The sequence below is a fragment of the Arachis ipaensis genome, chromosome B04, assembly GCF_000816755.2.
Source record: "Arachis ipaensis cultivar K30076 chromosome B04, Araip1.1, whole genome shotgun sequence".
NCBI classification, from domain to species: Eukaryota; Viridiplantae; Streptophyta; class Magnoliopsida; order Fabales; family Fabaceae; genus Arachis; species Arachis ipaensis.
Genome location: NC_029788.2, coordinates 111,539,066 through 111,551,221, shown reverse-complemented (window position 1 = coordinate 111,551,221; position 12,156 = coordinate 111,539,066). Strand labels below are relative to the sequence as shown.

At 33.9% G+C, this 12,156-nt stretch overlaps 1 protein-coding gene across 22 annotated transcripts; it reads right to left on the bottom strand.

The window, feature by feature from the left end:
* LOC107639584 (ribosomal protein L11 methyltransferase-like) lies at positions 1,870-6,686 on the bottom strand. 22 transcript variants are annotated; one of them, XM_021121581.1, is made up of 8 exons: positions 6,282-6,686; positions 5,668-5,953; positions 5,298-5,359; positions 4,904-5,154; positions 4,281-4,340; positions 3,430-3,466; positions 2,357-2,650; positions 1,870-2,265 (listed from the first exon to the last, which is right to left on the bottom strand). In XM_021121581.1, the coding sequence occupies exons 5-8, from the start codon at positions 4,298-4,300 to the stop codon at positions 2,059-2,061; spliced, it is 558 nt and encodes a 185-aa protein (XP_020977240.1). In that variant the 5' UTR covers positions 4,301-4,340; positions 4,904-5,154; positions 5,298-5,359; positions 5,668-5,953; positions 6,282-6,686; the 3' UTR covers positions 1,870-2,058. The 22 variants fall into 22 exon arrangements, 9 of the variants coding, with proteins under 9 accessions (XP_020977240.1, XP_020977239.1, XP_020977241.1 ...); XM_021121580.1 differs by having other exon boundaries at positions 4,911-5,154; XM_021121582.1 differs by having other exon boundaries at positions 4,954-5,154.

The following is a 12,156-nucleotide window of genomic DNA, read 5'->3' as shown; positions in this document are numbered from 1 at the left end:
TTATTAGCTGACTTAGATTAATGGTGCCACGTGTTTATATTGTATTAGTCCACATAATAGAGTATGAATTCTATCACAAATTTTGGGGTATGAGAACAATCACCTAATATAAAACCTATTTTATTTACTTTCCATCATTAAATAAAAGTATAACACTATACTTATATGGTTATTTTGGTTAATTACAGTAACAACATATCAATAGAAGATTCACATAGAAATCGTCGATCGACTTGGCAAGACTATGCAGGCGACAAAGACAAAACATGAACGAAGAACAGAGGCAGCAACCATTGTTGAGAGAGTATTAAACAAGGAAAATAAATTGATACATCGAGTGGTTCAACTAATATGACAACCCCATTAAAAGATATCATAAATACACTGAGAATCGCCGATTATCATCAATATTCTATGTGAAGTACTTTATCTAACTTGATGTACTTACCTACCATTTATTTATCTAAGATAATTTACCCAATTTATTGTACCTTTAGTTCTTCAAAATACATTATTTTCATGCCAAAAATAAATTTTTTAAATGTTCAAATATTCATAATAGTAATAGAGCTGTAAGTCCTAGAATCTTTAGAAAAATCTTATTATGAGACTTGCAAAATTAAGACAAATTGTTGACTCTCTGTATGTAAGATGTGACTGGATACTTTAACTCCGGATTTTTCATGAGCATGAATATATATAAATATATATATGAATTTGAGCTTAAGATTTTGTCTCTCCCCATGGATGAGCTTGGAATTTTTCTCATGGATATTATTGAGTTTGGAGATGCGTGTACAGAGGGACTGTCCAATGGTTAGCTACCAGGACATATCGGGTTGGCTGTATAACTGACAGATGAGCTCATCAACCATAAGACAGGTGTACATCATATGCATTTGTATGTTTTTTTAGAGTGTGCATTATTTTGGTTTGCCTATTTGTTTAACTATGCATATCTGCTATTTGCCCTACTTGTTGTATTTGTATCCTATCTGTGTTTTCCTTGTTCGTATTATATGTGTGTGCAATTGAGAGATCCCTCATGCTGGTGGTGGTAAAACTGAGGGTTGTTTTCCTGATATGATGATTTGATTGTTGATTTGATTGAGTTGCTTGAGATGAGGACCGTGATTGTATTCTGATTGAGGTTTTAGGAAAGTATGAAAAATCAAACTGGTTTAGCATAGACTTAATGAACCTATGCTTTGAACAGGTTGATCATTCATACAGTCTAGGAAACTAATTAAGATTTTCTTATAAGAAGAGAAAGGATTTGGTTTTGGATAATTAAATATTAGTTTTTGAAAAGGTTTTGGATGACACTACTAGGAAACTAGTTATTACAGACAGATTTACAGACAGATTTAGTCCTTATTACAGACGGATTTTTGGTTACCGACGAATTTTGCCCCTCTGTAAAAGCCCGTCGGAAATTAATCCATCGAAAAATTACAGACAGATTTTTACCAGTTACCGACGGATTTTCCCTCTGTAAATTTTCCATCCATTTCCCAAAGCCGACGAACTTTCCGACGGATTTTCTGTCTGTAATTACAGACGGATTTTTAGACGGATTTTCCGTCTGTAATTACAGACAGATTTTCCAACGGATTTTTCGTCTGTAATTACAAACGGATTTTCCGACAGATTTTCCGTCTGTAATTTGAACTTTGGAAAATCATCTCACACTCTGATTACAGACAGAAAATCCGTTTGTAAGGTAAAATGTTTTTTTCTAATTACGAAATAAACTTATTTTCATACAAAATAAATATAAATTTAATACAAATTTTATCTAATTTGTATTCAAATATTTATAATATTTCAAAAAATAAACAAATCATCATATTATCAAACTAAAAGAAAAGTATTATAAACAAGCAAGTCAATATATATAATTCAAGACACAAACAAAATGTATTGATCATCAACTATAATTCCTAGTATATCATCAACATGCTGCTTCTTGTAAAACATTCTGGGTGGCATTAAAATAGCAAAGAATGATTGGATGAGAAAAGTTAAACCCCTAAACCAAGCATCTACAGCATTGAATCAGCAGATATCTATATTCTTTTTTTTTCTGCCACTCACACAGGCCCAGTCATCCATTTTTGACACTTCTATGCCTTCTAAGAATAGTGAATATTTTTGTAATAAGTTCTGGACCTGCATAAGGAACAAAGGAGATGAATTTAGGAGGAGAATGTGATTCGAAGCAGTTCCACCAACAAGAATCCGCATTTGGCAGCAAAGAGATAGCTGCATTCCGAATAAAGAAAATCGATAATGAGAATTAATTGAACATTTAAACTACATGTTCACTTAAGATTCCAGAGAGACCAATAATTACTCCAGGCTTTGCAGAAAAGATAATTTGATCAGCAAGATTTAACAGAGGATTTAAAAGTATGTTTGCAATGACCACATCATATTTATCCTTGTGAGTGACTCTATCTAACTCGAAAGCATTTTCTCCCTCGACAACTCTAGATGGCCAGTCATCCCTGCAGGATGAAGAAGTTTGGCTTGCAATCAAGTGCAGTTGCAGCTTGTCTGGTATGATGTTATTCAGAGTAGCATTTTCAGATGCTGATGCAATTGCTTGTGAATCTATATCGACTCCAATGGCAAAGGCAGCACCAAACTGCAAAAGGTCTATTATTGGTGAATATGAAACTGCAGAAGGTCTAGAATTGCTTTCCTGAACTCTCATTTAATTAATTTCTCAACTGATTCTGTTACATCAATAATATGCTCTTTCATACTAACTTAATAATTAAACCCTAAACCCTATATAAGGCCCAATAAGTACAGAACATGTCATATCAAAATGTCTCTAAAAATTCATATCTGACATATGTTCTGTCAATTAACCAAAAAAAGACAGTTAAAATATGTGAATATGATAGAGACGGTTATAATATTTAGCTTTTCACATAGAGATGTTCAAGGAAACAAAGTAAGAATGAAAATGAACTCTACTGTACACCAAAGGCATTCTCGCACTGACAGTTTTCCATAATATGAATAAGTGATCATTTCCCGAATAAGAATGCTAAGTAAAGAACGCAGTAAATTTAATAGCTATTAAACAGAAACCAAACAATTAGCAGTTAGTATTTAACAACTAGAACACATGACTAACTCAATTTCATAAAGAGCATCATTGCCTCATTGACTCGATTTTTAGTTCATAAAAGATGAGCCTGTCTGATTTTCACTCATGCCCTTCCAAAATTGATTTGAACAGAAACACTAGAAGATACACCCAAAAATTTTAGCTACTCTGCCTTCGAGTGAAAGGCATACCAAGACATTTTTCTCATGAAAGGAATACCAAAACACAAATCTGCAGAGTTTTAGAAGTGTTTGAAACAGTTCACATAAAATGAGTGCCTTGATCAGATTAGAACTGCAGAGTACCTCTCGTTGGTTTTCACCCTCTGATATTGTCGGATTCCTGAAGAACCAAGAGAGAAAAAAAGAAGAAGCAAAGATCATATTCACATTCATACCAAACCCACCGAAAAGATAAGAACAGAAAAGAGATAAAAGAAACAGTAGTGCCATCACTAGATAAAAGAAACAGTAGTGCCCACTTTGCTTAGGCATGGACCCTGCATAATCAAATTTCAAGGGAAGTTGAGTAACTTAATTGAGTAGAGAAGCTTCTATTCTAAATTACTAATCAATATTAAGCTGCATCAAATATATAAAATTATATGTGAATAACAAGGAGGTAATGTTAGCAAAAGTTTAGTGGCATATCATGAAGTCGGGCATGCCATTTGTGGGTAAGAACTAAGAAATTTTCTTCGTGAATTCATCTTCTGTGACACATGAACACAAATCTTAGAAGCAGTTTTAGCAAACTATTCTCAGATGTTGTTCTGAAAGATGCATTTCTACTTTCTTGCAGAACTTTGACCCCTGGTCATGATCAGAATTCACTAAAACCGGGTGTTCTCATTGCAATTAATTCCAGCCATCTGCATATGCTACAACATCCTCATAAACAGGCATTAATTACATTCTTGATTAATTCCTCCGAAAAAGAAGATTACATATATATTACAGTCAAATAGCTTTAAATCAATTAGAATGAGACCAAAACACATATAGTGAAGCATGGAAGATAGCCCCATCAAAGGCATAAGCAATGTTTAGTAAGAAACTAGTCATAACTTGAGTAACCTATTCTTAGAGTAAAATAGAGTTATGAAGCTCAAACAATGCCATAGTGGAAAAACGATAGGAGAAAGAAAACAACAAACCTGAGGAATTTCAGCAACATATTGTCTAGGATTAACCTGCTTCACTGACAATTGACAATTCTTCACACACCAAAAAAAAAAGAGAGAAAATCAGTCATAAGTAAACAAAAGATAGACATGGAATTTCTAGCATTAGCAAATAACATATAGAAACTACCAAAACTCTCAGTCTTAGTGCCAAATAAAGCATAATATTATTTTCACATGAGAGAGAAATAGTTTCAATTTTCTTTATGGGGGAAAAAGGATGAATAATATACAAAGCTGTTACACAAAAGTCAGTACAGACAATATCTAATATTTGAAAAAAGTAAAAAACTTAGATATTACATCATAAAATATTTCAGGTATTTCAGCCACCTAGTATTTAAATACAGGGAACAAAAAATCTCAGCATACCCTAATCACCCAGTATTTAAATACAGGGACAAAAACCTTAGCAAATCCTAATCATTGTGCAACGCCCACCTGAGTTTGCAAATTAACAATTTTAAACACTACAGGCAGGAAGGACAATTAATGATTTTCCAAAGTTCTCCTGTTACTTTCAACCAAATAAACCACAACTTACTGAAAGATAGTAATGAAAAAAAAAAGAAAGAAAGAGGCGAAAAAAGAGGAGCACCATACAAACAGAAAATGCAATTTCCATAAAAGCTGCAAGACTGTGGACCTAGTTAAAGCCAGCGCCGATTTCCTTTTGTTTCAGTTCTAAAGCGATTCGTTCGTTCTCAAGCTTCATCCTTTCATTTTCCAGACTTAGTTTCTCCAACTCCCGGTCCTTCTCCCGGTCCTTCTTCTTACTAAACCTCTACCACTTTAATCTCTGTTTCTCTTCAAAATTCTCTCTCTTCTCTCCTTAATTCAGCACCTTCTAGCACCACAGAGAGAGATAATAAATTAACAACAACAACAATAATAATATAATATAGTACTGTAACTGTGTAAGCTTATAACCATAGAGTATGCTATATAGAAGAAGAAGAAGAAGGGCTTTAATTAAGTAAGTAATTGTACTTGTACTTGTTCCTAACTTGGAGAAGAGCAAAGAGACAGTTGTTGTTGTTGTTGTTGTTGTGCTGCATGTTAATATGAAAGGCATGCTTCAAAAATCTAATCTTAATAATGAATGAACCATGAAATGCTTAATAAAAATAATAATGTGATTAAGAAGTTGAAACCTTATACTACTTCATATAAAGATATAAACTAAACTAAGTCTGCTTCTAAAGAAGCTTTTGTCTTTTGGTTTAATCTAGAAAGTAGCTCAACATACCAATTTATTAGTAAGCTTTGTATCTTAAATTAAGAAGCTCAACTAAGGATACAAAAACAAAACTTTGTAATTTGAAAATGATGCCAATGGGGTTTAACTACGCTTTCTTACTTGGCCTTTACGGATTATAGATCAGCAGAGTGCACTAGAATTTCAGAATATACTTATACAATCTTAAGTTCTTAAGAAACCCACTGAAGTTTTCCACTGTGGACCAAAATTTTCAACAGATGGAATATTCTTGGAACTTCCCTGGATTAACACATGGAAGACAAATGGTTAGATGAGCATGCACAAAGCATGATCAGCTAGAGGGTAAACACTATAACAAGACACCAGATGCATCATCTTGAATTAGGCAGCTTTAGTAACAGGCTTAGATGAATCTGTTTCTTGCCTGTGAATTGTGGATAGCCATAAGATTAGTTAAAATCCATTAACAGGGAAAACAGCCATCACGTTACTAGAGACAAGTCCAACAACGCCCACTCAAAGTATACCCTCATTGTTTATGAACAAATATGAACAAAATTATGAACAGCAAACAGACATTTTATGAACAAAATTCACAAAGTACACAGCATTCAATATTATCAGTGCTTATGAACAAGTATGAATAAAAAAATGAGCAAAATTATGAACAACAAAGTGAATGTTTAACAAAATATGAGCAAAATTATGAGCAAAATGAGCATTCAATGTTCTCAATTTATCACAGTACTCACCGGCTGCGAGGAGGAAGGGCGTTGTTGGAGAGCGAAGGAGAGCGCTCGAACACAACGGCGACACAGAGAGAAAAGGAGAGCGCTCGAACAGAGGAGACGGCCAACGAGCTTCCAAACGACGGCGAGGGAGCTTCCAATCACGGCGACGCAGCTTCCTACGACGGCGACGGATCTTCTACGGTGGCGGTGGAGGCTGTGTCTGTGTAGGGGCTGCGGTGGCTGCGCCGCTGTGGGGATGCGAGGCTGTGGGGGTTGCGGGGAGCTGCGAGGGCTGATGCGGGGGCTACGTGGCTGCAGTGGCGGCGGGCTACAGGGCGAAGAGTTCCAGGGATGAGGGCGAAGAGTTCGACTTCGACAACACCTCTTAGAGTTTGTTTCGAATGGAGTGTGAATGGGTGGGGATAAAATTAGGGTTTTCAATATTTCTGACGGATTTAATTTAAATTACAGACGGATTTTTTATCTGTAATAATTTAATAAAACGCAGCCTTTTGTCTCTTTAATTATAGATAGATTTTCCGTCTATAATCATTTCTCACGAAAAAAAATTAATTTTTCCAACAGAATTATCGACGGATTCTCTTTTCTGTCTGTAATTTATGCTAATTTATTTTTTTTATTTTCTGACAAAAAATTCCTCTAAAATTCCCTCTGTATTTCCGTGGGATAAAATCCGTCGAAAATATCCGTCTGTAATAACTAGTTTTCTAGTAGTGTGATTAGCCATTGGTTTTTAAAAGATTCATAGGACGAACGATAATCACTGCCTTGAAATTAATTCTTCTCTTTACACGTATCTTCTTATGACAATTCTTAAACTCTCTACTGAGAACCCTTTCGAGGACGATGTTCTCACCCCTTTACAGTTTTATCTTTCTAGGACGGACGAGGAAGTTTGCGGAGTTTTTGTTAAGATTCTTAGATATGTGTTTTTTTTGTATACATATATTATAGACTTTCCCTCGCCTTTATTATTATATTCTTGTAAGAGAGATAGGAGTCGTGACTATAATTAATAACATGTATGTATATAATATTTGTAAGTTGCTTGGTTAAGAAGTTTTGTATATATGCATATGCTTATTTATTTTTAGTTAAAAAGTATTTCTGTTTTTCTTAAAAAGAAAACAGCGATACAGTTTCGAGTCAAAGGCTCCTATTTTATTATTAAATGTATGAAGTCGTCGTAATACTTATCGCTATCAGAATGACGCAGCCGGAAGCGTGACATTCTGATAATAAAGGTGTTATATTATGGTAGCAGAGCAGTTCATCCTTATTAGAGCCTTGGGACTGGACTGACTATGCTTTATTGCATACTCTGAGTGTGTGTCATGTTGGAGGTCTTGTCTAGATAACAAGAATTAGAGCTTTATGCACATGACTATCTATTGATTACCGTTGCATATCTATTGATGTTAAGTCTGGCCAACTTAATGTTGATGGTTTATGTGTATGGAGAAGTTAATCAGTTATTATAGACGAATTGGAATTGATAAGTAATGGGTAATGCAAGTCACGTGGTTCGGGAATGCTAGAGTCCGCTTTTCGTGCTTGGTTTTGACTTATGCTTCTAGTTTGCATCGCTTAAGTTGGCATATCGTTTCTTTTTTACTACCCTCATTGAAGTTTCTTGACTCAGATTCCTTTCTTGAACCATGATTTGACTATTCTCCGACCATATTTTATTATTCGTCTATAACTTTGCTTGATTGTATTCTTGAGAGCTTGCTTGAGTCTTTTAAAAATATCCATCTTTATCATTAATATTATACTCTTCTTCATGAATTCTATGATCATTGATCTGATCTTGAACCTGTTTTGGCGTGATGCATGATCCTTAAATCTTGAGTAGTTTAATTTGAACCTTGAAAATTACGATTCTATTTAAGCTAACTATGTAATTTGATTCTTTTGTATGTCTAATGATCTTGATCTGACCATATTCTTGATTATCTCTTAAATTCTCAACATCATAGTTCTAGACCTTGAATTCCTCTACGTGATCTGTGTAACTTCTTAACATAATCTGAGCTTGTTTTGGTTTGATGCATTATTTCTTACAGTCTATTTCTAGAATTCTTGTTTTGGATTAAAAAAGTTTAGAATCGACTATTTTCCTACCTAATTGTGTTCTCCAATCATCCTTCAAATTTTTTATGAAATCACTTTTAATTTAGCATATACTTCCCTATATGGATTCTAAAATTTCTTTATATGGTTTAAATCTATTTATCTGCAATGCTCCGCCTGTTCTTTTATAGATATGTGAAAATAATTTCTACCTTGGGTTTCTTTCTTTGACTACAACTCGATTTTCTTTCGACTTTATCATAATTTTATATATATATTCTTATGTGATTTTGTATTTGAGTATTTTTCAAGACTCTTGAGAGAATATTTTTGCTCATAGCCCAATTAAATTTTATTTTTCAAACTTTGTGTATTTTATTTTAATTTCGGTTGTTTTGATGCAATACCTTATTTAAACTTTTCGTATTTCTTTTGAGAAAATAAATTCATTCCTTCTTGAGATTATCCATTCTTTGTAACACTACCATTGATTTCTAGTATTCTTTTCAACTCAGCTCAAATCTGGTTTAAATGAATGCACTGTTCTTCCTCCTGATTGTTCCTATCGAAGTTCTTAGATTCAAATTCCTTCTTAGGATGACAACTTGATTTCCTACCAAGGTTTTCATTGAAATATTTTATCTATAGTCTAACTAATTTTTATTTCACAAATCTTGCATAATCGAGTTCGATTTGAAATTGTTTTAACATGATGCAATATTTACGTTTTTACTGATTCTCTTAAATTTTGCAAACAACATTCTTGACTTTGGTCACTCTCCTCCTGTGAACCTTGTACCTTGATTCAGTTTGAAATCAATTCTAACAAATGCATGATTTCCTTCTCATTGTCTCCAATGAAGTACTTTAAACTTTTTAATACGTCTGCCTCTTATTCGTAAACTACTGTTTGAATCTTTCGAAACGTCTGTCTTTGTCAGTATACTTCTCTTCATGAATCCTGTACTCTTTGACATTGTTTTGGTACGACATCGATCCTTAGAACTTTGAAAATGTTAAGTGATCCTTTTAATTAGGCAGTATTGGCTATGCATTATGATCGCGCCGTGCGATTTGACGTGTTATTTATATTGAACCTTCTTGTTTCAATTTCTTTTCTTGAGATGTAATTTATATTTTTTTTGCTTCACAATCTGTACCTTACGCATATCTTAATATGTTTACATTTTCGATTATGCTAAAACTCTTACAATACAGTTGTTGATCTCATATGCCTCCACGAGCTATGAAACCCTTGTGGTAATCTAAAGTTGTTCCATTAGGACGCGTCACCATTGTATTTAATCATTCTTCTTCTATAAAATCTCATACTTCTTCGACTCAACTTGAATCCGTGCTGTTAACCCTATCAGATTTCTTTGATTCAAGATTTATTCTTAAAGTTTCCAATTGATTCCTTTTCAGCACCCTTCATTGCTTGTGCATCCTTATTTATCTGCAATTTCATTCATTCTTTCAAATCCTTATGAGTACTGTCCTTGCCGCTTGTCCTTCTTTTCTAAAATCTTGTGTCCTTCTGAGTAAACTCAAGATTTGTTTTAGTGTCATGTGTGATCTTTAGATATAGCAAGCGATACATTAGTTATTAGGACACGGTTGGTGGGTGCGAAAGGTAAAGCTGGTAAGTGTGCGATGCCACAAGATGTTGTGGAGCTTTATTTTACGCGAAAGAGTTTTGTTGATATTAGGCTTGTGACCGGTTGTGGGGTTGTGAAATGATTGATGAGGTTGAAAACTTTCTGATGAATCATTCGAGAAAGTACAGTTGGGAGTTGTGATGGTGAGCTATGTTAAAGCGTGGAAAATTGAAACCTTAAGGCTCGATGTGAAAACTAGTCATTACCACGGATATAATTGGATGTGAGCAACAGAATGGAACCATGAGATTAAGGAGTAAGAATGTTTTTGGAGAGTTATAAGCGAGTTAGAAAGCGCCTAGTGATTGATTAGTTAAGGGAACAAGAACGTTGGTTTGTCAACCACATTGATTTTGCAAACACCTATCTTGAAAACTTGCACCTTATTGTGTTTCTTCAAGTTTTGGTAAAGTGTTATCACCATGTAACCTCATATTTTTTCCTTATATTTTGTGCCATATGAATATCCTGGTATTTGAAACTGTATGTATATGTCTATATCTTGAGACTACGTAATATTTTGTGTATTACGTTAATTTTCAAGGACGAAAATTTTTATAAGAGGGGTAGAATATAAGACCTAGAATTTTTAGAAAAATGTTATTACGCGACTTGCAAAATTGAGACAAATTGTTGACCATCTGTACGTAAGATGTGATCGGACACTTTAACTCCCCGGGTTCCCATGGGCATATATATATATATATGAATTTGAGTTTTGGAATTTTTTCTCTCTCCATAGATGAGTTTGAAATTTTTTCCATGGATATTATTGAGCTTGGGGATGTTCCTACAGAGGGACTGTCCAAGGTTAGCTATCAAGACATATCGGGTTGGCTGCATAACTGATAAATTAGCTCATCAGCCATAGGACAGACATACATCATATACATTTCTATGTTTTGCTTGAGTGTGCATTATTTTGGTTTGCCTATTTGTTTAACTATGCTTATCTGCTATTTGTCCTACTTGCTTTATCTGGATCCTATCTTTGTTTTTCTTATTTGCATTGTATGTGTGTGCAATTGAGAGATCCCTCACGCTGGTGGTGGTGAAATTGAAGGTTGCTTTCCTGATAAGATGATTTGACTTTTGATTTGATTGAGTTGCTTGAGTTGAGGACTGTGATTGGTTTCTGATTGAGGTTTTAGGAAAGTATGAAAAATCAAACTGGTTCAGCATAGACTTAATGAACTTATGCTTGGAACATGTTGGTCATTCATACAGTCTAGGAAACTAATTAAGATTTTCTTATAAGAAAATAAAGGATTTGGATTTTTTGGATAATTAAATATTGGTTTTTGAAAAGGTTTTGGATGATTAGCCGTTGGTTTTTAAAAGATTCATAGGACAAACGATAATCACTGCCTTGAAATTAATTCTTCTCTTTACATGTATCTTCTTATGACAATTCTTAAATCCTCTACTGAGAACCCTTTTGAGGATGATGTTCTCACCCCCTATAGTTTTATCTTTTCAGGACGGACAAGAAAGTTTGTGAAGTTTTTGTTAAGATTCTTAGATATGTGTTTTTTTTTTTATACATATGTTATAGACTTTTCCTCGTCTTTATTATTATATTCTTGTAAGAGGGATAGAAGTCGTGACTGTAATAATATGTATGTATATAATATTTGTAAGTTGCTTGGGTAAGAAGTTTTGTATATATGCATATGCTTATTTATTTTTAGTTAAAAAGTATTTTCGTTTTTCTTAAAAAGAAAACAACGATACAGTTTCGAGTTAAATGCTCCTATTTTATTAATAAATATATGAAGTCGTCGTAATACTTCTCGCTATCAGAGTGACACAAGTGGAAGCGTGACATTCTGATAATAAATATGTTACAGGAACTGGTCCAAATAACATATCAAATGGTGATAATATTGGTAAGAATTCTGTATATTTAATTAATAATTTATTTTTTTAAGCTTTGATTCAATAAACTTTTAATTACTGTACAAAATAATATTGTGAACTAGAAGTCTTTGGTACGAGTTGTGAGGTGGATCGGAGACTTGTAAGTTGAGGTAGTTGCCGGATTATCTGACTGGAGCAATGGGGGTGGTACCTGCAAAGACACTCCGATGCTCAAGTCAGAATGGATCTGAGAGGTATAAGGTGTGTAGAGTGAATGACATACT

Excerpts from the sequence above, each read along its gene's own strand:
- LOC107639584 (XM_021121574.1), bottom strand. The coding sequence starts at position 3,618 with ATGCCTAAGCAAAGTGGGCACTACTGTTTCTTTTATCTAGTGATGGCA. Across the intron at positions 2,651-3,429 it reads AGGGTGAAAACCAACGAGAG|TTTGGTGCTGCCTTTGCCAT; the intron begins GTACTCTGCAGT and ends GACCTTTTGCAG. Across the intron at positions 2,266-2,356 it reads TCTTTTCTGCAAAGCCTGGA|CTATCTCTTTGCTGCCAAAT; the intron begins GTAATTATTGGT and ends TTCGGAATGCAG.